Below are 25,935 nucleotides of genomic sequence, written 5' to 3'. Positions count from 1 at the left end.
GCGTGGTTGAGGGAGCAGAAGAGGGTGTTTTGAAATGGTTGGTCCATGGAGAGATTGAGGGAGGAGATAGATTGAAAGGAGGATATATGTGTCGGAGGTGGAGGGAACGAGGAGAAGTGGGAGACTCCTAATAGGGAAGTGAAAGATGGATAGTGAAAAAGATTTTGAGTGATCGGGGCCTGAACATGCAGGAGGGTGAAAGGCGGGCAAGGAATAGAGTGAATTGGATCGATGTGGTATACCGGGGTTGACATGCTGTCAATGGATTGAATCAGGGGATGTGAAGCTTCTGGGGTAAACCATGGAAAGTTGTGTGGGGCCTGGATGTGGAAAGGGAGCTGTGGTTTCGGGCATTATTGCATGACAGCTAGAGACTGAGTATGAACGAATGGGGCCTTTGTTGTCTTTTCCTAGCGCTGCCTCGCACACATAAGGGGGGAGGGGGATGTTATTCCATGTGTGGCGGGGTGGCGATGGGAATGAATAAAGGCAGACAGTGTGAATTGTGGGCATGTGTATATATGTATGTGTCTATGTGTGTATATATATTGTGTACATTGAGATGTATGGGTATGTATATTTGAGTGTGTGGATGTATATGTATATCATGTGTATGGGGGTGGGTTGGGCCATTTCTTTCGTCTGTTTCCTTGCGCTACCTCGCAAACGCGGGAGACAGCGACAAAGGTATAAAAAAAAAAAAAATTATTTATTTATTAATTTTGCTTTGTCGCTGTCTCCTGCTTAGTGAGGTAGCGCAAGGAAACAGACGAAAGAATGGCCCAACCCACCCACATACACATGTATATACATACGTCCACACACGCAAATATACATACCTATACATCTCACTGTACACATATATATATACACAAACAGACATATAAATATATACACATGTACATAACTCATACTGTCTGCCCTCAGCCATTCCCATCGCCATCCCACCACACATGAAATGACAACCCCCTCCCCCCTCATGTGTGCGAGGTAGCACTAGGAAAAGACAACAAGGGCCACATTTGTTCACACTCAGTCTCTAGCTGCCATGTACAATGTACCGAAACCACAGCTCCCTTCCACATCCAGACCCCACAGAACTTTCCATGGTTTACCCCAGACGCTTCACATGCCTTGATTCAATCCACTGACAGAACGTCAACCCCGGTATACCACATCGCTCCAATTCACTCTATTCCTTGCCCTCCTTTCACCCTCCTGCATGTTCAGGCCCCGATCACACAAAATCTTTTTCACTACATCTTTCCACCTCCAATTTGGTCTCCCACTTCTCCTCGTTCCCTCCACCTCCGACACGTATATCCTCTTGGTCAATCTTTCCTCACTCATTCTCTCCATGTGACCAAACCATTTCAAAACACCCTCTTCTGCTCTCTCAACCACGCTCTTTTTATTTCCACACATCTCTCTTACCCTTATGTTACTTACTCGATCAAACCACCTCACACCACACATTGTCCTCAAACATCTCATTTCCAGCACATCCATCCTCCTGTGCACAACTATATCCATAGTCCACGCCTCGCAACCATACAACATTGTTGGAACCACTATTCCTTCAAACATACCCATTTTTGCTTTCCGAGATAATGTTCTCGACTTCCACACATTCTTCAAGTCTCCCAGAATTTTCGTCCCCTCCCCCACCCTATGATCCACTTCCGCTTCCATGGTTCCATCCGCTGCCAGATCCACTCCCAGATATCTAAAACACTTTACTTCCTCCAGTTTTTCTCCATTCAAACTCACCTCCCAATTGACTTGACCCTCAACCCTACTGTACCTAATAACCTTGCTCTTATTCACATTTACTCTTAACTTTCTTCTTTCACACACTTTACCAAACTCAGTCACCAGCTTCTGCAGTTTCTCACATGAATCAGCCACCAGCACTGTATCATCAGCGAACAACAACTGACTCACTTCCCAAGCTCTTTCATCCACAACAGACTTCATACTTGCCCCTCTTTCCAAAACTCTTGCATTCACCTCCCTAACAACCCCATCCATAAACAAATTAAACAACCAGGGAGACATCATACACCCCTGCCGCAAACCTACATTCACTGAGAACCAATCACTTTCCTCTCTTCCTACACGTACACATGCCTTACATCCTCGATAAAAACTTTTCACTGCTTCTAACAACTTGCCTCCCACACCATATATTCTTAATACCTTCCACAGAGCATCTCTATCAACTCTATCATATGCCTTCTCCAGATCCATAAATGCTACATACAAATCCATTTGCTTTTCTATGTATTTCTCACAGACATTCTTCAAAACAAACACCTGATCCACACATCCTCTACCACTTCTGAAACCACACTGCTCTTCCCCAATCTGATGTTCTGTACATGCCTTCACCCTCTCAATCAATACCCTCCCATATAATTTGCCAGGAATACTCAACAAACTTATACCTCTGTAATTTGAGCACTCACTCTTATCCCCTTTGCCTTTGTACAATGGCACTATGCACGCATTCCGCCAATCCTCAGGCACCTCACCATGAGTCATACATACATTAAATAACCTTACCAACCAGTCAACAATACAGTCACCCCCTTTTTTAATAAATTCCACTGCAATACCATCCAAACCTGCTGCCTTGCCGGCTTTCATCTTCTGCAAAGCTTTTACTACCTCTTCTCTGTTTACCAAATCATTTTCCCTAACCCTCGCACTTTGCACACCACCTCGACCAAAACACCCTATATCTGCCACTCTATCATCAAACACATTCTACAAACCTTCAAAATACTCATTCCATCTCCTTCTCACATCACCACTACTTGTTATCACCTCCCCATTTGCGCCCTTCACTGAAGTTCCCATTTGCTCCCTTGTCTTACGCACTTTATTTACCTCCTTCCAGAACATCTTTTTATTCTCCCTAAAATTTAATGATATTCTCTCACCCCAACTCTCATTTGCCCTTTTTTTCACCTCTTGCACCTTTCTCGACCTCCTGTCTCTTTCTTTTATACGTCTCCCACTCAATTGCATTTTTTCCCTGCAAAAATCGTCCAAATGCCTCTCTCTTCTCTTTCACTAATACTCTTACTTCTTCATCCCACCACTCACTACCCTTTCTAATCAACCCACCTCCCACTCTTCTCATGCCACAAGCATCTTTTGCGCAATCCATCACTGATTCCCTAAATACATCCCATTCCTCCCCCACTCCCCTTACTTCCATTGTTCTCACCTTTTTCCATTCTGTACTCAGTCTCTCCTGGTACTTCCTCACACAAGTCTCCTTCCCAAGCTCACTTACTCTCACCACCCTCTTCACCCCAACATATATATATATATATATATATATATATATATATATATATATATATATATATATATATATATATATATATATATCTTTTATTTTTATTTTACTTTGCTTTGTCGCTGTCTCCTGCATTTGCGAGGTAGCGCAAGGAAAAAGACAAAAGAAATGGCCCAACCCACCCCCATACACAATGTATATACAGACACGTCCACACACGCAAATATACACACCTATACATCCCAATGTACATACATATATACACACACAGACACACATATATATACCCATGCACACAATTCACACTCTCTGCCTTTATTCATTCCCATCGCCACTTCGCCACACATGGAATAACATCCCCCTTCCCCCTCATGTGTGCGAGGTAGCACTAGGAAAAGACAACAAAGGCCCCATTCGTTCACACCCAGTCTCCAGCTGTCAAGCAATAATGCCCGAAACCACAGCTTCCTTTCAACATCCAGGCCCCACACAACTTTCCATGGCTTACCCCAGACGCTTCACATGCCCTGATTCAATCCACTGACAGCACGTCAACCCTGGTATACCACATCGATCCAATTCACTCTATTCCTTGCCCTTCTTTCACTCTCCTGCATGTTCAGGCCCCGATCACTCAAAATCTTTTTCACTCCATCTTTCCATCTCCAATTTGGTCTCCCACTTCTCCTCGTTCCCTCCACCTCCGACACATATATCCTCTTGGTCAATCTTTCCTCACTCATTCTCTCCATGTGCCCAAACCATTTCAAAACACCCTCTTCTGCTCTCTCAACCACGCTCTTTTTATTTCCACACATCTCTCTTACCCTTACATTACTTACTCGATCAAACCACCTCACACCACACATTGTCCTCAAACATCTCATTTCCAGCACATCCACCCTCCTGCGCACAACTTTATCCATAGCCCACGCCTCGCAACCATACAACATTGTTGGAACCACTATTCCTTCAAACATACCCATTTTTGCTTTCCGAGATAATGTTCTCGACTTCCACACATTCTTCAAAGCTCCCAGGATTTTCGCCCCCTCCCCCACCCTATGATTCACTTCCACTTCCATGGTTCCATCCGCTGCCAGATCCACTCCCAGATATCTAAAACACTTGACTTCCTCCAGTTTTTCTCCATTCAAACTTACCTCCCAATTGACTTGACCCTCAACCCTACTGTACCTAATAACCTTGCTCTTATTCACATTTACTCTTAACTTTCTTCTTTCACACACTTTACCAAACTCAGTCACCAGCTTCTGCAGTTTCTCACATGAATCAGCCACCAGCGCTGTATCATCAGCGAACAACAACTGACTCACTTCCCAAGCTCTCTCATCCACAACAGACTTCATACTTGCCCCTCTTTCCAAAACTCTTGCATTCACCTCCGTAACAACCCCATCCATAAACAAATTAAACAACCATGGAGACATCACACACCCCTGCCGCAAACCTACATTCACTGAGAACCAATCACTTTCCTCTCTTCCTACACGTACACAGGGAAGTGGGGGAGGAATGAGATGTATTTAGGGAATCAGTGATGGATTGCGCAAAAGATGCTTGTGGCATGAGAAGAGTGGGAGGTGGGTTGATTAGAAAGGGTAGTGGGTGGTGGGATGAAGAAGTAAGATTATTAGTGAAAGAGAAGAGAGAGGCATTTGGATGATTTTTGCAGGGAAAAAATGCAATTGAGTGGGAGATGTATAAAAGAAAGAGACAGGAGGTCAAGAGAAAGGTGCAAGAGGTGAAAAAGAGGGCAAATGAGAAGTGGGGTGAGAGAGTATCATTAAATTTTAGGGAGAATAAAAAGATGTTCTGGAAGGAGGTAAATAAAGTGCGTAAGACAAGGGAGCAAATGGGAAATTCAGTGAAGGGCGCAAATGGGGAGGTGATAGCAAGTAGTGGTGATGTGAGAAGGAGATGGAATGAGTATTTTGAAGGTTTGTTGAATGTGTTTGATGATAGAGTGGCAGATATAGGGTGTTTTGGTCGAGGTGGTGTGCAAAGTGAGAGGGTTAGGGAAAATGATTTGGTAAACAGAGAAGAGGTAGTAAAAGCTTTGCGGAAGATGAAAGCCGGCAAGGCAGCAGGTTTGGATGGTATTGCAGTGGAATTTATTAAAAAAGGGGGTGACTGTATTGTTGACTGGTTGGTAAGATTATTTAATGTATGTATGACTCATGGTGAGGTGCCTGAGGATTGGCGGAATGCATGCATAGTGCCATTGTACAAGGGCAAAGGGGATAAGAGTAAGTGCTCAAATTACAGAGGTATAAGTTTGTTGAGTACTCCTGGTAAATTATATGGGAGGGTATTGATTGAGAGGGTGAAGGCATGTACAGAGCATCAGATTGGGGAAGAGCAGTGTGGTTTCAGAAGTGGTAGAGGATGTGTGGATCAGGTGTTTGTTTTGAAGAATGTCTGTGAGAAATACATAGAAAAGCAAATGGATTTGTATGTAGCATTTATGGATCTGGAGAATGCATATGATAGAGTTGCTAGAGATGCTCTGTGGAAGGTATTAAGAATATATGGTGTGGGAGGCAAGGTGTTAGAAGCAGTGAAAAGTTTTTATCGAGGATGTAAGGCATGTGTACGTGTAGGAAGAGAGGAAAGTGATTGTTTCTCAGTGAAAGTAGGTTTGCGGCAGGGGTGTGTGATGTCTCCATGGATGTTTAATTTGTTTATGGGTGGGGTTGTTAGGGAGGTGAATGCAAGAGTTTTGGAAAGAGGGTCAAGTATCAAGTCTGTTGGGGATGAGAGAGCTTGGGAAGTGAGTCAGCTGTTGTTTGCTGATGATACAGCGCTGGTCGCTGATTCATGTGAGAAACTGCAGAAGCTGGTGACTGAGTTTGGTAGTGTGTGAAAGAAGAAAGTTAAGAGTAAATGTGAATAAGAGCAAGGTTATTAGGTACAATAGGGTTGAGTGTCAAGCCAATTGGGAGGTAAGTTTGAATGGAGAAAAACTGGAGGAAGTAAAGTGTTTTAGATATCTGGGAGTGAATCTGGCAATGGATGGAACCATGGAAGCAAAAGTGAATCATAGGGTGGGGGAGGGGGCAAAAATCCTGGGAGCCTTGAAGAATGTGTGGAAGTCGAGAACATTATCTCGGAAAGCAAAAATGGGTATGGTTGAAGGAATAGTGGTTCCAAAAATGTATGGTTGCGAGGCGTGGGCTATGGATAGAGTTGTGCGCAGAAGGGTGGATGTGGTGGAAATGAGATGTTTGAGGACAATGTGTGGTGTGAGGTGGTTTGATCGAGTAAGTAATGTAAGGGTAAGAGAGATGTGTGGAAATAAAAAGAGCGTGGTTGAGGGAGCAGAAGAGGGTGTTTTGAAATGGTTTGGTCACATGGAGAGAATGAGTGAGGAAAGATTGACCAAGAGGATATATGTGTCGGAGGTGGAGGGAACGAGGAGAAGTGGGAGACCAAATTGGAAGTGGAAAGATGGAGTGAAAAAGATTTTGAGTGATCGGGGCCTGAACATGCAGGAGGGTGAAAGGCGGGCAAGGAATAGAGTGAATTGGATCGATGTGGTATACCGGGGTTGACATGCTGTCAATGGATTGAATCAGGGGATGTGAAGCTTCTGGGGTAAACCATGGAAAGTTGTGTGGGGCCTGGATGTGGAAAGGGAGCTGTGGTTTCGGGCATTATTGCATGACAGCTAGAGACTGAGTATGAACGAATGGGGCCTTTGTTGTCTTTTCCTAGCGCTGCCTCGCACACATAAGGGGGGAGGGGGATGTTATTCCATGTGTGGCGGGGTGGCGATGGGAATGAATAAAGGCAGACAGTGTGAATTGTGGGCATGTGTATATATGTATGTGTCTATGTGTGTATATATATGTGTACATTGAGATGTATGGGTATGTATATTTGAGTGTGTGGATGTATATGTATATACATGTGTATGGGGGTGGGTTGGGCCATTTCTTTCGTCTGTTTCCTTGCGCTACCTCGCAAACGCGGGAGACAGCGACAAAGGTATAAAAAAAAAAAATTATTTATTTATTAATTTTGCTTTGTCGCTGTCTCCTGCGTTAGTGAGGTAGCGCAAGGAAACAGACGAAAGAATGGCCCAACCCACCCACATACACATGTATATACATACACGTCCACACACGCAAATATACATACCTATACATCTCAATGTACACATATATATATACACAAACAGACATATAAATATATACACATGTACATAACTCATACTGTCTGCCCTCAGCCATTCCCATCGCCATCCCACCACACATGAAATGACAACCCCCTCCCCCCTCATGTGTGCAAGGTAGCACTAGGAAAAGACAACAAGGGCCACATTTGTTCACACTCAGTCTCTAGCTGCCATGTACAATGTACCGAAACCACAGCTCCCTTTCCACATCCAGACCCCACAGAACTTTCCATGGTTTACCCCAAACACTTCACATGCCCTGGTTCAATCCATTGACAGCATGTCGACCCCGGTATACCACATCACTCTATTCCTTGCACGCCTTTCACCCTCCTGCATGTTCAGGTCCTGATCACTCAAAATCCTTTTCACTCCATCTTTCCACCTCTAATTTGGTCTCCCACTTCTCGTTCCCTCCACATCCGACACATATATCCTCTTTGTTAATTTTTCCTCATTCATTCTCTCCATGTGACCAAACCATTTCAAAACACCCTCTTCTGCTCTCTCAACCACACTCTTTTTATTACCACATATCTCTCTTACCCTTTCATTACTTACTCGATCAAACCACCTCAAACCACATATTGTCCTCAAACATCTCATTTCCAGCACATCCACCCTCCTGCGCACAACTCTACCCATAGCCCACACCTCACAACCATATAACATTGCCAGAACCACTATTCCTTCAAACATACTCATTTTTGCTTTCTGAGATAACATTCTCGCCTTCCACATATTTCTCAACGCTCCCAAAACTTTCGGCCCTCCCCCACCCTATGACTCACTTCTGCTTCCATGGTTCCATCTGCTGCCAAATCCTCTCCCAGATATCTAAAACACTTCACTTCCTCCAGTTTTTCTCCATTCAAACGTACCTCCCAACTGACTTGTCCCTTAACCCTACTGTACCTAGTAACCTTACTCTTATTCACATTTACTCTCAACTTTCTTCTTTCACACACTTTACCAAACTCAGTCAACCAGTTTCTGCAGTTTCTCACCTGAATCAGCCACCAGCGCTGTATCACCAGCGAACAACAACTGACTCACTTCCCAAGCTCTCTCATCCACAACAGACTTCATACTTGCCTCTCTTTCCAAAACTCTTGCATTCACCTCCCTAACAACCCCATCCATAAACAAAGTAAACAACCATTGGGACATCACGCACCCCTGCTGCAAACCGACATTCACTGAGAACCAATCAGTTTCCTTTCTTCCTACTCGTACACATGCCTTACATCCTTGATAAAAACTTTACACTGCTTCTAACAACTTGCCTCTCACACCATATATTCGTAATACCTTCCACAGAGCATCTCTATCAACTCTATCATATGCCTTCTCCAGATCCATAAATGCTACATACAAATCCATTTGCTTTTCTAAGTATTTCTCACATACATTCTTCAAAGCAAACACCTGATCCACACATTCTCTACCATTTCTGAAACCACACTCCTCTTCCCCAATCTGATGTTCTGTACATGCCTTCACCCTCTCAATCGATACCCTCCCATACAATTTCCCAGGAATACTGAACAAACTTATACCTCTGTAATTTGAGCACTCACTCTTATCCCCTTTGCCTTTGTACAATGGCACTATGCAAGCATTCCGCCAATCCTCAGCCACCTCACCATGAGTCATACATACATTAAATAACCTTACCAACCAGTCAACAACACAGTCACTCCCATTTTTAATAAATTCCACTGCAATACCATCCAAACCCGCTGCCTTGTCAGCTTTCATCTTCCGCAAAGCTTTTACTATCTCTTCTCCGTTTACAAAATCATTCTCCCTAACCCTCTCACTTTGCACACCACCTCGGCCAAAACACCCTATATCTGCCACTCTATCATCAAACACATTCAACGAAACTTCAAAATACTCACTCCATCTCCTCAAATCACACTACTTGTCATCATCTCCCCATTAGCCCCATTCACTGATGTTCCCATTTGTTCCCTTGTCTTACGCACTTTATTTACCTCCTTCCAAAACATCTTTTTATTCTCCCTAAAATTTATTGATACATGCACATATACATACATCTACATATCAACATATACATACATATACATACACAGACATATACAGGTATACATATGTACATATTCATACTTGCTTGCCTTCATCCATTTCTGTCACTACCCCATGACACAGGAAATAAAATCTTTGTGGCAGTCTCTGACAGGAATAAGGAAGACCCAAAATGTGTGAGCAGCTGCTATCTGGTGGAGAGGATAATGACAAGTGGGGAAAGCAAGCATTCACCACCAGACAGACAAAGGGTTGGAAGGTACTAATCCTGATATTCCTAAGGAATACCTCTCATGCTTGTGGGACAAACTGCAAAGGAGAGAAGTTCAGTTTTCATATAAAGACTTTTTTGTTTCAATTATAACAGGAAAAGTTAAAATCCATTAAAAATATCGGTCCACCGGTGTTATCATTCAATGCATGATATAATTATTACATACTATTTCAACATGAATATACAAACTTAAGTGAATTTCAGTAACAAACAAGCACAAATCAATAAACAAAATTACCTTTGAAATGGAGCTCTTTTTACATAGTTATCTCTGACGAACTCTTGAACTTGCTTCTGTGTTCTACCGCTGTATCTGTAGGATAAAATGAAACGACTAGAGGGAAGGCAATTCTTGTACTCTGCTCTGCAGATGAGAGTTTTAACAGAAATAAATATAATCAAAAGAGTATCAGAAATAAATATAATCAAAAGAGTATCATACGTATTTCTCCATTATGAGATTCCATTTTCTATTTTCACTTTCAGAAATCACTACACTCTGACTTAGCCTAAATACCAATGAGAAGGAATCTGTACATATGAAGTTTTCACCCTATGCTAACTGTCAGTTACCCTCAACTCATTTGTCATATTTCATGGAACAAAGGGCTAGATTTATCCTCTTTGTTCCTCAGAGGCAAATTTTTCAAAGCTGCCCCACCCATGCCCAAACTTTATATACTGAAAATAATGTTTTTATAAATAATACTAATTTGATTACCATCTGAAGGTTGTAGTAAATTTAGTTTTCCATAATTTTTTTCAGGTAACAATGCATGATAAAATGCATAGCTATAGTCAGAAATCCAACCCTGACTTCCCCTTCCCATATTCAGGATTATAACTGCTTCAGAAAGGCACATTACTAAAGGGGACGGGAGCAGGGGGCTGTAAACCCTCCCCTCCTTGATTTTAACTTTCTAAAAGGGGAAACAGAAGAAGGAGTCACGCGGGGAGTGCTCATCATCCTCGAAGGCTCAGATTGGGGTGTCTCCATGTCTCGATGTGACCAAACCATTTCAATACACCCTCTTCTGCTCTCTCAACCACACTCTCTTTATTACCACACATCTCTCTTACCCTTTCATTACTTACTCCATCAAACCACCTCACACCACATATCTTCTTCAAACATTTCATTTCCAACACATCCACCCTCCTTTGCACAACCTTATCTGTAGCCCATGCCTCGCAACCACATAACATTGTTGGAACCAAAATTCCTTCAAACATACCCATTTTTGCTCTCCAAGATAACGTTCTTGCCTTTCACACATTCTTCAACACTCCCAGAACCCTTGCCCTCTCCCTCACCCTGTGACTCACTTCCACTTCCATGGTTCCATCCGCTGCCAAATCCACTCCCAGATATCTAAAATACTTCACTTCCTCCAGTTTTTCTCCATTCAAATTTACCTCCCAATTAACTTGTCCCTCAACCCTACTGTACCTAATAACCATGCTCTTATTCACATTTACTCTCAGCTTTCTTCTTTCACACACTTTACCAAACTCAGTCACCAGCTTCTGCAGTTTCTCACACGAATCAGCACGCAAATATACATACCTATACATCTCAACATATATGCATATGTACATAATTCAAACTGTCTGCCTTTATTCATTCCCATCGCCACCCAGCCACACATGAAATATCAACCCCCTCCCCCTCATGTGCGCGAGGTAGCGCTAGGAAAAGACAACAAAGGCCACATTCATTCACACTCAGTCTCTAGCTGTCATGTAATAATGCACCGAAACCACAGCTCCCTTTCCACATCTAGGCCCCACAGAATTTCCCATGGTTTACCCCAGACGCTTCACATGCCCTGGTTCAATCCACTGACAACACTCGACCTCGGTATACCACATAGTTCCAATTCACTCTATTCCTTGCATGCCTTTCACCCTCCTGCATGTTCAGGTCCCGATCACTCAAAATCTTTTTCACTCCATCTTTCCACCTCCAATTTGGTCTCCCACTTCTTCTCGTTCCCTCCATCTCTGACACATATATCCTCTAGGTCAATCTTTCCTCACTCATTCTCTCCATGTGACCAAACCATTTCAAAACACCCTCTTTTTATTACTACACATCTCTCTTACCCTTTCATTACTTACTCGATCAAACCACCTCACACCACATATTGTCCTCAAACATCTCATTTCCAGCACATCCACCCTCCTCCGCACAACTCTATCCATAGCCCAAGCCTCGCAACCATACAACATTGTTGGAACCACCATTCCTTCAAACATACCCATTTTTGCTTTTGGAGATAATGATCTTAACTTCCACACATTCTTCAACGCTCCCAGAACTTTCGCCCCCTCCACCACCCTATGATTCACTTCCACTTCCATGATTCCATCCGCTGCCAAATCCACTCCCAGATATCTAAAACACTTCACTGCCTCCAGTTTTTCTCCATTCAAACTTACCTCCCAATTGACTTGTCTCTCAACCCTACTGTACCTAATAACCATGCTCTTATTCACATTTACTCTCAGCTTTCTTCTTTCACACACTTTACCAAACTCAGTCACCAGCTTCTGCAGTCTCTCACATGAATCAGCCACCAGCGCTGTATCATCAGCGAACAACAACTGACTCACTTCCCAAGCTCTCTCATCCACAACAGACTGCATACTTGCCCCTCTTTCTAAAACTCTTGCATTCACCTCCCTAACAACCTCATCCATAAACAAATTAAACAACCATGGAGACATCATACACCCCTGCCGCAAACCGACATTCACTGAGAACCAATCACTTTCCTCTCTCCCTACATGTACACATGCTTTACATCCTCGATAAAAACTTTTCACTGCTTCTAACAAGTTGCCCCCCACACCATATATTCTTAATACCTTCCACAGAGCATCTCTATCAACTCTATCATATGCCTTCTCCAGATCCATAAATGCTACATACAAATCCATTTGCTTTTCTATGTATTTCTCACATACATTCTTCAAAGCAAACACCTGATCCACACATCCTCTACCACTTCTGAAACCACACTGCTCTTCCCCAATCTGATGCTCTGTACATGCCTTCACCCTCTCAATCAATACCCTCCCATATAATTTCCCAGAATACTCAACAAACTTATGCCTCTGTAATTGGAGAACTCTCTTTTATTCATACTTGCTCACTTCTCATCCATTCCCAACACCATCCTGCCCAACAGGAACAGCACAAATGCACAAAGGAAAAAAGATAGCATATACATTCTCTGTTTCTCCCCCACACCTATCGCTGCCCCCTCCCCATGTCAGTGAGGTAGGGCCATGGAAGAATGAAAAAGCCACATCTGCTCACATCCATACAGGAGCTGTCATTATTGTTATTGTTATTATTATAACAGAACTCCAAATACACTTCTATTGGGTTTCTGTTGCTTTGTTGCTGCACCCACAAAGGAGCAGGAAAATAATGAATTTCTCTGGAGCAAGAAAGCCCTTAAAAAGTGTACTCCTTTCCAGCCATTAACAATGAAGCAACCTTGCCAAATATATATACATATAAGCAAATATACAAACATATACATATATACATGTGTACACAATCATCCTTGCTTGCCGTTATCCATTCCTGACACCACACCCTGCCTGACAGGAACAGCACAAATGCATGAAGGAAAAGAAAAATTATAGCATATACACTCCTTTCTTTTCCTCCACACCTCATATCCCCCCCCCCCCCAATGTCAGCAATGTAATGCCATAAAATAGACAAAAAAGCTTCATCCACCCACATCCATGCATGAGCTGCCATCATTATCATTATCATTATTATTATTGTCATAACAGAATCCCAGGAACACTTTAATGAGGCTCCTGCAGCTTTGATGCTGCACCCACAAAGGAGAAGGAAAATGAGAAATTCCTTTGAAGCATGGAAGCCTGTAACAACTGTACTCCTTTCCAGCCATTAATAAAAATACAACCAAGCCAATAGTGACTTCTCACTCCCATTGTAACCACTTGCAGTAATGATACAACCTAGCCAAAAGTGACTTCTCACTCCCAGTGTAACCACTTGCAGGCAGAGTCCATTAACACCAGATGGAAAAATTTCAGAGTTACACACTTCTATGGTGGGGGAACAGTATTACACAGAGTAGAACACAACACAGAGTAGAAAACAGTTTCAAGAGGTTCTATTTAGTCAATAAAGAGAGTAAGTGTACAATATAAATGCCACTGAAGAGAGAAAATTTACAGGAGAAAGAGACATAGCTCATCAATTGTCACGAGGCCAAGGAAAGTAGACACAGACTATGGATAATGAATAGTTAACACAACAACCAGGCATCATATAAAAAGCAGAAAAGAGCACGAAATGTGTACAACAAAATAAGGTTGTAAGAAAATAAAATACTATGGACAGAAATGTAAATTTGAAATTGTTTTATTTATTCATCACATGCAAATTGTCATATGATGAACAAACAAACAAAATGAAGGACAATGGGGACACAGGTTCAAACAAAAGAGGAGACGCGTAAAGAGCTGAATCCTAAGTCCCGAACTATATTCACAATGAAGGTAATATTAATGAAAAAATAAATAAATGGAATGAGAAGAGAAAGTTGAAAGGAATGAATTTATTAGACAAGATGTAATAAGCTGATCAGCAATGTTGATCTATATAATGCATACAGCCCTATGATATTTCACCATATCAAATGGAAAACCAGAGTGTACAGAATCATTTGACAGGTAACATAACATAAAAAAAACTCAGTGAAAAAAAGATCAGTACAAAAGGAGTGGAAGACTGGGTATATTCTGTCATTTACCCCATACACTGCAGATGTATTAGGTACATTATGGTATTTTTCTCCTGTTCACTTAATGAATAGCATAATCAATCAAAAATTCTTATATTATCCAACTCTGCCTCAAGGCGAATTATTATCATTATTATTATTATTATCATTATTATTATCATTATTATTATTACCATTATTATTATTATTATTATTATTATTATTATTATCATCATTATTATTATAATTATTATTATCATTATTATTAATATCATTATTATTATCATTATCATTATTTCAATCTATTTTTTTACAATTGTCCAATGTTTCCCACCTTATAGCAAGGTAGCAACATGAACAGACAAAGTATGGCCACGTTCACTCGAGTCCATTCTCTAGTTATCAAGTGCAATGAAATGAAACCAGAGCTCCTTATACACAACTAGGCCCTATAGACCTGGCTGCTTCACATATCCTCGTTTAGTCCACTGACAGAACAACAACCCCTGTATGCATCATTCTAACTCACTCTATCTCATGCATGCTTTTCTTCCTCCTGCATGTTTAGGCCCCAATTGCTAAAAACCTTTTTCACTCCATCCTTCCATCTCCAGTTTGGCCTACCCCTTCTGCTCTCCTGACACATACTACCTATTTGTCAACCTCTCCTCACTTATTCTCTCTGTATGCCCAAACTAATTCAGCAGAACCTCCTAAGCTCTCTCAACCACACTCTTCTTATTACCACACCTCTCTCTTTCCCCTTTATTACTTATCTGATCACACCACCTCACACCATGTGTTATCCACAAACATTTCATTTCCAACACATTCATCCTGCTCTGCACATCCTTAGCTATAGCCAAAGCCTTGCAACTGCACATCACTGGGACTACTATACATTTATACATACCCTTTTTTGCCCTTGAAGATAACAACCTCTCTTTCCACACATTCCTCAGTGCTCCCAGAACCTGTGCCTCCTCACCCACACAATGGCTTACTTGCACTTCCATAGTTCCATATTCTGCCACATTCACTCCCAGGTACCTAAAACATTTCAATTCCTCCAAAATTTCTCTACTGAAACTCACACCCCATTCTGCCTCAATATGATCCACATATACACTAAAATTCCTAACTAACAAATCAGTTAAAATCATCCCCAGTCAGAATTTCAACTGCAATACCATCCACTCCAGCTGCCTTACAACAGCTCATCTTATACAAGGCTTTTGCCAGGTTTCTCCCTTCACCAAAACATTTTCCAAGACTCTTACTTTGCATACCTCCCCAGTCCAAATATCCTACATCTGCCACAATCATCACACACATTCAGCAATCCTTCAAAGTACTAACCCATTCTCCTCACCTCATCCCTTCATGCCACTTCCCCATTTGCCCCTTCACTGATGCGACCATTTGTTCTCTTGTTTTCCCTACACTGTTAACCTCCTTCCAAACATCTTATTCTCCCTGAAGTTTACTGATACTTGCTCACCCCAACTCTTACTTGCTATCTTTTTCAACTCCTACACCTTTCTCTTGACCTGCTGCTTTCTCTTAAGAATCTCCCAAACATCTGCACAACTTCTTTGTAAGCAACACCTTTTGCTACACTTGCATGAGCAACTTTACTGTTATCCAACAACTCATTATCCTTTTTCACCTACCCATCTCCCACTCTATGCATGCCAAATACTTCTGTTGCATATGCCAGTATTGCTTCCCTAAATACCTCCCATTCTTCATCCATTCCCTTGTTTTGTTTACTCTCACCTTATGCCATTCTACACTCAATCTATACCGGTATTTCTTCATACAATTCTCTTTTCCTAGCTCACTTATGTTCACCACTCCCTTCTTAACCATATCATTTCCTCTTGACCTGCTGCTTTCTCTTAAGATCTCCCAAACATCTGCACACCTTTGTAAGCACCACCCATATACCTTTTGCTACACTTGTATGAGCAACTTTACTGTCATCCAACCACTCATTATCCTTTTTCACCTACCTATCTCCCACTCTATGCATGCCAAAAACTTCTGTTGCACATGCCAGTCCTGCTTCCCTAAATACCTCCCATTCTTCATCCATTCCCTTGTTTTGTTTACTCTCACCTTATGCCATTCTACACGCAATCTATACCAGTATTTCTTCATACGATTCTCTTTTCCTAGCTCACTTATGTTCACCACTCCCTTCTTAACCATATCATTTCCTCTTTTCCAAAACCTCTAAAGATATTCACTCTTGCCTCCACAAGATAATGATCAGACATCCTAACAATTGCCCGTCTCAGCAAATTCACATTCAGAAGTCTCTATTTTGCAAACTTATCATTTAGTAAGAACTCCAATCATGCCCCCTGACAATCTTTCCTACTCACATAAGTATACTGCAGTAGTCACACTCCCAACCAGATATTCTCAATCACCTGCCCTTTTTCAGCACACAGCTCCACAAGCTGTTCACCATTTCCATTTACATGAACATTCTTCTCATAGCCAAGTGCATAGGCACTAATAATCATTTATCTCATTTATTTTTATTTATTCTATTTTGCTTTGTCGCTGTCTCCCGCATTTGTGAGGTAGCGCAAGGAAACAGACGAAAGAAATGGCCCAACCCACCCCCATACACAATGTATACACACACACACGTCCACACACTCAAATATACATACCTAGACATCTCAATGTACACATATATATACATACACAGACACATACATATATACCCATGCACACAATTCACACTGTCTGCCCCCATTCACTCCCATCGCCACCTCGCCACACATGGAATACCATCCCCCTCCCCCCTCATCTGTGCGAGGTAGCACTAGGAAAAGACAACAAAGGCCCCATTCGTTCACACTCAGTCTCTAGCTGCCACGCAATAATGCCCGAAACCACAGCTCCCTTTCCACATCCAGGCCCCACACAACTTTCCATGGTTTACCCCAGACGCTTCACATGCCCTGATTCAATCCACTGACAGCACGTCAACCCCGGTTTACCACATCGATCCAATTCACTCTATTCCTTGCCCTCCTTTCACCCTCCTGCATGTTCAGGCCCCGATCACACAAAATCTTTTTCACTCCATCTTTCCAACTCCAATTTGGTCTCCCACTTCTCGTTCCCTCCACCTCCGACACATATATCCTCTTGGTCAATCTTTCCTCACTCATTCTCTCCATGTGCCCAAACCATTTCAAAACACCCTCTTCTGCTCTCTCAACCACGCTCTTTTTATTTCCACACATCTCTCTTACCCTTACATTACTTACTCGATCAAACCACCTCACACCACACATTGTCCTCAAGCATCTCATTTCCACCACATCCACCCTCCTGCGCACAACTCTATCCATAGCCCACGCCTCGCAACCATACAACATTGTTGGAACCACTATTCCTTCAAACATACCCATTTTTGCTTTCGAAAATAATGTTCTCGACTTCCACACATTCTTCAAGGCTCCCAGGATTTTCGCCCCCTCCCCCACCCTATGATTCACTTCCGCTTCCATGGTTCCATCCGCTGCCAGATCCACTCCCAGATATCTAAAACACTTTACTTCCTCCAGTTTTTCTCCATTCAAACTCACCTCCCAATTGACTTGACCCTCAACCCTACTGTACCTAATAACCTTGCTCTTATTCACATTTACTCTTAACTTTCTTCTTTCACACACTTTACCAAACTCAGTCACCAGCTTCTGCAGTTTCTCACATGAATCAGCCACCAGCACTGTATCATCAGCGAACAACAACTGACTCACTTCCCAAGCTCTCTCATCCACAACAGACTTCATACTTGCCCCTCTTTCCAAAACTCTTGCATTCACCTTCCTAACAACCCCATCCATAAACAAATTAAACAACCATGGAGACATCACACACCCCTGCCGCAAACCAACATTCACTGAGAACCAATCACTTTTCTCTCTTCCTATACGTACACATGCCTTACATCCTCGATAAAAACTTTTCACTGCTTCTAACAACTTGCCTCCCACACCATATATTCTTAATACCTTCCACAGAGCATCTCTATCAACTCTATCATATGCCTTCTCCAGATCCATAAATGCTACATACAAATCCATTTGCTTTTCTAAGTATTTCTCACATACATTCTTCAAAGCAAACACCTGATCCACACATCCTCTACCACTTCTGAAACCACACTGCTCTTCCCCAATCTGATGCTCTGTACATGCCTTCACCCTCTCAATCAATACCCTCCCATATAATTTACCAGGAATACTCAACAAACTTATACCTCTGTAATTTGAGCACTCACTCTTATCCCCTTTGCCTTTGTACAATGGCACTATGCACGCATTCCGCCAATCCTCAGGCACCTCACCATGAGTCATACATACATTAAATAACCTTACCAACCAGTCAACAATACAGTCACCCCTTTTTTTAATAAATTCCACTGCAATACCATCCAAACCTGCTGCCTTGCCGGCTTTCATCTTCCGCAACACTTTTACTACCTCTTCTCTGTTTACCAAATCATTTTCCCTAACCCTCTCACTTTGCACACCACCTCGACCAAAACACCCTATATCTGCCACTCTATCATCAAACACATTCAACAAACCTTCAAAATACTCACTCCATCTCCTTCTCACATCACCACTACTTGTTATCACCTCCCCATTTGCCCCCTTCACTGAAGTCCCCATTTGCTCCCTTGTCTTACGCACTTTATTTACCTCCTTCCAGAACATCTTTTTATTCTCCCTAAAATTTAATGATACTCTCTCACCCCAACTCTCATTTGCCCTCTTTTTCACCTCTGACACCTTTCTCTTGACCTCCTGTCTCTTTCTTTTATACATCTTCCACTCAATTGCATTTTTTCCCTGCAAAAATCGTCCAAATGCCTCTCTCTTCTCTTTCACTAATAATCTTACTTCTTCATCCCACCACTCACTACACCTTTCTAATCAACCCATTTCCCACTCTTCTCATGCCACAAGCATCTTTTGCGCAATCCATCACTGATTCCCTAAATACATCCCATTCCTCCCCCACTCCCCTTACTTCCATTGTTCTCACCTTTTTCCATTCTGTACTCAGTCTCTCCTGGTACTTCCTCACACAAGTCTCCTTCCCAAGCTTACTTACTCTCACCACCCTCTTCACCCCAACATTCACTCTTCTTTTCTGAAAACCCATACAAATCTTCACCTTAGCCTCCACAAGATAATGATCAGACATCCCTCCAGTTGCACCTCTCAGCACATTAACATCCAAGAGTCTCTCTTTCGCGCGCCTGTCAATTAACACGTAATCCAATAACGTTCTCTGGCCATCTCTCCTACTTACATACGTATACTTATGTATATCTCGCTTTTTAAACCAGGTATTCCCAATCACCAGTCCTTTTTCAGCACATAAATCTACAAACTCTTCACCATTTCCATTTACAACACTGAACACCCCACGTATACCAATTATTCCCTCAACTGCCACATTACTCACCTTTGCATTCAAATCACCCATCACTATAACCCGGTCTCGTGCATCAAAACCACTAACACACTCATTCAGCTGCTCCCAAAACACTTGCCTCTCATGATCTTTCTTCTCATGCCCAGGTGCATATGCACCAATAATCACCCATCTCTCTCCATCAACTTTCAGTTTTACCCATATTAATCGAGAATTTACTTTCTTACATTTATCACATACTCCCACAACTCCTGTTTCAGGAGTACTGCTACTCCTTCCCTTGCTCTTGTCCTCTCACTAACCCCTGACTTTACTCCCAAGACATTCCCAAACCACTCTTCCCCTTTACCCTTGAGCTTCGTTTCACTCAGAGCCAAAACATTCAGGTTCCTTTCCTCAAACATACTACTTATCTCTCCTTTCTTCACATCTTGGTTACATCCACACACATTTAGACACCCCAGTCTGAGCCTTCGAGGAGGATGAGCACTCCCCGCGTGACTCCTTCTTCTGTTTCCCATTTTAGAAAGTTAAAAATACAAGGAGGGGAGGATTTCTGGCCCCCCGCTCCCGTCCCCTCTAGTCACCTTCTACGACATGCGAGGCGTTATCTCTTATGATCCACTTTAATCTTTTACCTATACCAGTCTGTAGCTCATCTCTTTACAGCCTATCACACATAGGCACTAATAATCATTTATCTCTTATGATCCACTTTAATCTTTCACCTATACCAGTCTGGAGCTCACCTCTTTACAGTCTACCACACACTCCTACAACTTTTGCTTCAACAGTATTGTTACTCCTTCCTTAGCATTTGCCCTAACACCAACCCCTAACTTTACTCCTAAGACATTCCCAAACCATTTTTCCCTTCACCTTTGAGATTTATTTCACTCAGAGCCACAACATCCAGGTTCCTTTTCTCAAACATACTATCTGTCACATCTAGGCCCTACAAACTTTCCATGGTTTACCCCAGACGCTTCACATGCCCTGATTCAATCCATTGAAAGCATGTCGACCCCAGTATACCACATCGTTCCAATTCACTCTATAAATTGCATGCCTTTCACCACTTCTTGTTCCCTCCACCTCTGACACATACATCCTCTTTGTCAATCTTTCCTCACTCATTCTCTCCATGTGACCAAATCATTTCAACACACCCTCTTCTGCTCTCTCAACCACACTCTTTTTACCACACACATTTCTCTTACCCTTTCATTACTTACTCAATCAAACCACTTCACACCAATCTCACATACCATATTGTCCTCAAACATCTCATTTCCAACACATCCACCCTCCTCTGAACAACCCTATCTAAAGCCCACGCCTCGCAACCATATAACATTGTTGGAACCACTATTCCTTCAAACATACCCATTTTTGCTTTCCGAGATAATGTTCTCGCCTTCCACACATTCTTCAAATTTATATAAAAAAATATCATACACATGTTCAAGTTATTTCATTTTTATGATATAACACAGGATGCCTTCTCCAGGGGGTTCCTGCAGTTTCAAGGCAACACTACATTTAGCAGCAGGAAGAAGATGGACTCCTTTGGAATAAAAAGGTCTTCACTGAGAATGTACCCCTATGATACAATCTTGTGGAAGGTGACTTTTCCCTCACAGCAGAACCACAAACAGGCAGCATCCAGTAAAGCCTTATGTTTTAGTTTATCCTAGTTATAAAATTAAGGCAATACTTTTTAGACTAACTGGATATCTCCCACACACCAAATGCATAATGGATTTTAGGACTGCCACAGTGAAAAGGGTTATGAAACGTGATAGGAAAAATGTGCCAAAATATATGTCTGTATCAATGACAAGCACAATTTGTAAAATACTGGAAAAGATCATCAAGTCAAATGGATGAGTAATTGCAAAAGAGTAACTACCTACGTGAGAGGCAGCATGGGTTCAGAGGGAAGAGGTCATGCATAGCAAATCTTCTGGACTTCTACGACAGAGTGAGCACTAGCTTAGGTTAAAGAGATGGGTGGCTGGACCCTGTGTTCTTGAGCTACCAGAGGGCATTGCCCCAGCAGGAGGCTGGGAAAAAAAAGCAGAAGTAAGAGATGAACCCCTTTGAGTGATCAAAAGTACCTAAACAGAAGAGAAAAGAGAATATATGTCTGACGTATCTTTTTCAATCGGAAAAATGTAATCACTGGTGTCTTACAGGGTTCAGTCTTGGGGCCAGATAGTCTTGATTATGCAAACAGCTTACCTGCAGAAGTTAAGTCATATCTAAATGTGTTTACAGATGATGCTAAACTTTTAATAGGATAATATGAGTAGGATTCAACATATAAAAATATGGATGGACAGAAGCATCTCAGCACAATTACTGAAAGGGAAATCGATTAAAGTAACTGGTGAATAACTGAAAATTAATCACCCAGTACAAAACATCCCTATAAAGTGTAAAAAAACAAACTTGTAAATTTAGATTTAAAGCAAATAAATTTACATGCTATTCTATGTACCCTTTCAGCCTAAACAATTCTCTATAATAACCTTCCTTAAGTAATGGTTGCAACTCAACCATCTTAATGAAAAGTAACTTACCTAAAAGATGATCCTCTTGAAAGGACTCTGGTCTTTTGACGTGGAACTTTTTTAACTTGTGAACATCGGAAGAACCCATGGTGCTCAACGCACTTCTTCCAGAAATTTTTACATTCATTTCGGCCATCAAAGAAGAATTCAACAATATCCTTGTAATAACCCTGGAACATTGTTTGCATTTGTTAAACTAATTTAGAAGCAAACATTTATACAGCTCACTGTTCTACATGATGTCTTTATACAATATCAATGGAATGAAATTTTTCAACCAGTATGACATTAATTGCAGAAATATGAAATATGCCATTAATAAAATTATATTAAAAAATCTATTATCAACAATATTTCTTATATTATTTTCGACTTTAAAGGAATATACAGCAAACATTAAAGCATTATATCCATTATCTATATCTAGTTTGGAGTCCATATCAATACTGATTACCTTACTGTTTTCTGATCATAAATACTCATATCAAAAAAGTAATAATTTTCTCCTTTTCCATCCAGCATTACATTCAGCACTGTGCACTATGCTAGTATACAGTAACTCCATCTGACAATACTTGGAATGAAGAAGGAAGAGCACAAAGCACTTATTAGATGCAATTACTGTTACAATAATAAGTGTTAAGAAAATCAAATCCTACATCCCTCATTATTTGTGATTAGTTTACCAACACCTTAAGCAAAAAACCTATTTGAGCCCATAATTTACAGCATAAAAAGGTGATATCTATGATATAATGTGAGGGGTAATTTTCTGAGAGGCATGTCTGGTGCTACTGCACACAAGTTTAATGAAGTGAAGAATTAAGTAACTAGAAAGGATCTGAAATTGGGAAATGAGCTAAAAGCACAACAGCTCATAATCTGAGATACGAACAGCAACTAAAAATCACACTGAGGTGAACTCCTCTTCAGTGCCATCTTCCTCTAGACAAGCCATCGCCATAAATCAAAAACATTCTCCCAATCTCTTTCACAGCCACATATCACTCAACCTTTCCAATTCAGTCCTATTTTCCACTTATTTCTAATCACCTCACATGTATACAGATACTGAACATTTCTAAAAATTCTGATGGTTTAGCTAAGTACGGAAATGCAAGCATATTCTATTTATGGAATGCATTCATCTACTTGTTATATTACAGGAGCTCTTTGTTTAAGGTATCAAATGTGTTCCTAAATACTGTTACTCTAAAGTGTTCTTAAAAACTGTTACTCTACATGAAATTGCTTTAAATGAAGCCAACTTTACCAAACAATTTCATAAAATGGGAATATGCTTCTCAGGAATATAGCTAAAACATTTACATATGCTGTTCTGTGTGCTGCTTAAATGTGATTAAGATTGTAAGGCAAAATAAAATGCTTTACTGATATCAATAGGACATCATCCATCATCACATCGGTTTATTATATCACTCTCATCCACCATCATATTGCATTAACACATCAACAGCTACTATATTAGATGATACGTGCTTCTGACTCATCTTAGCAGGCTATGTTAAAGTCATCAAGAGAGAAGATCTTCAATACTTAGCTCTTAACATAAGTGATGATGAGCAAGGGACTGAAGCCCTATGTTTGTTTACATTAAATGTGGATGCATGAATAGATAAACTCTGGGTGAACAATTCAACATTTGCACGGTTTATAATCTTAAAAGGTGAGAATATTATTGAATGTTTGCAAGAGGAAGAACCTGTTAATCATATATGAAAAGCATGTGGTGAAAAATGATATCAATTAGTACATACCATCCCAAAAATGGGTGGCCATTCTGACCCCTCCAACTATTGTCCTATATATATCTCTGACATCTATTTCCAGTCACTGAATCCCTCCTCAACTCCCATATCGTTACACATCTTGTATCTCACACAGTCATCTCTCTGATTACCAGTATGGCTTTCGTAAGGCGAAATCCAATAATGATACCCTTTCCTTTCTTATTAGTGTCTAGTCATTATCTCAAAAGATTTTTGGGGAATCCTATGCGGTTGTTCTTAACATATCCAAAGCTTTAGAGAGGGTGTGGCACTGGGGTCTCATTTCTAAGCTACCCTCTTCTGGCTTCCCTCCCTCATATCTAGCTTCCTCTCAGACTAATCTATCTCCCTTGTTATTGATGGATCAGCTTCTCCCCATTTCTCCCTTAACAGCAATTCCCTCAAGGCTCTCTTATTTCCTACACTCTACCTCCATCAACAAATAACCAGATACACTCTTGTGCTAATGGTTTAACACTGTATTCCTCCACATCCTTCAATTCTGTTCCCCTTCTCTTATTTGATCTGCATCCTGTCTCAACACACTATTAAGTTTAATGTCTCCAAGACCCTGTTTCTACCCATCTCTCTGTCAAAAATTCCTCATGACTCTCCTCTCTCATTTGATGGATCAGTAATTTTAATTCTTAAATCAATGGACAGACTTGTTATTGCTGTAACATCCACACTATCTTGGATAGCTCATATCATGGAAATAGCTAAGTCTGCTTCCAAGAAACTGAGTCATGTTTAGATGCCATAATTTCTTCTCTTCCAAACAATTTCTCCATTTATACAAAGGACTGGGCCATTCTTGTAAAGAGCGCTACTCTCACATCTGGAGTGGTTTTACTTTACATCCTTACTAGACATAGTTGAGTCAAAAGCAGTCTGGCTATCAATTTCCCTAGGCTAACCTCACAATTTGACCCACTTGCCCTATGCCACAATGCTGGTTCTGGTTCACTCTCCCTCTTCTATAGGTATTACTTTGGTTTTTGCTCCTGAAGCTGTGTAAAAGGAGAGAACTGAGAGTAAATGTGAATAAAAGCAAAATCATCATATTTGCCAGTGCAAAGAGACAGGTTAGTTAGGATGTGAGATTAGATGGCAAAAACCTGGAGAAAGTGAAGTGTTTCAGATGTCAAAGAGTGGACATGGCAGTGAATGACATGATGAAGATGGAAGTGAATAAGAAGAATGGAGGCAAAGGCTCTGAGAGCACTGAGGAATGTGTGCAAAGGGAAATCACTATATGATAGAGCAAAAATGGGCATGCCTGAAGGTATAGCAATACCAATAATGTTGTAAGGTTGCAAGGCACTGGCTATAAATGAGAAAGCATGGAAGAGGGTGAATGTGATGGAAATAAAATGTTTGAGGACACTATGTGATGTCAGGAGGGTTGATCAAGTAAGTAATGACAGGATGAGAGAGATGCATGGTTAAAAGAATATCGTTGACAGAGCTGGAGAA

At 41.3% G+C, this 25,935-nt stretch overlaps 1 protein-coding gene across 8 annotated transcripts in view; it reads right to left on the bottom strand.

Moving 5' to 3' along the window:
• Cdep (Chondrocyte-derived ezrin-like domain containing protein) overlaps window positions 1-25,935 on the bottom strand; it is a 729,829-nt gene that overhangs the window by 215,777 nt on the left and 488,117 nt on the right. For 6 of the 8 annotated variants that reach the window (XM_071661711.1, XM_071661717.1, XM_071661713.1 and 3 more), the window contains 2 exons: window positions 22,679-22,839; window positions 10,076-10,150 (listed from right to left, as the gene is read on the bottom strand). In XM_071661711.1, the coding sequence (XP_071517812.1) occupies window positions 10,076-10,150; window positions 22,679-22,839 (236 nt within the window). The remainder of the gene's footprint in view (window positions 1-10,075; window positions 10,151-22,678; window positions 22,840-25,935) is intronic. The other 2 variants (XM_071661716.1, XM_071661718.1) reach the window with 1 other exon arrangement.

The sequence above is a fragment of the Panulirus ornatus genome, chromosome 5 (genome assembly GCF_036320965.1).
Source record: "Panulirus ornatus isolate Po-2019 chromosome 5, ASM3632096v1, whole genome shotgun sequence".
In the NCBI taxonomy this organism is placed as follows: Eukaryota; Metazoa; Arthropoda; class Malacostraca; order Decapoda; family Palinuridae; genus Panulirus; species Panulirus ornatus.
The sequence above is the reverse complement of the archived record's forward strand: the minus strand, read 5'-3'. Positions and strand labels throughout refer to the sequence as shown.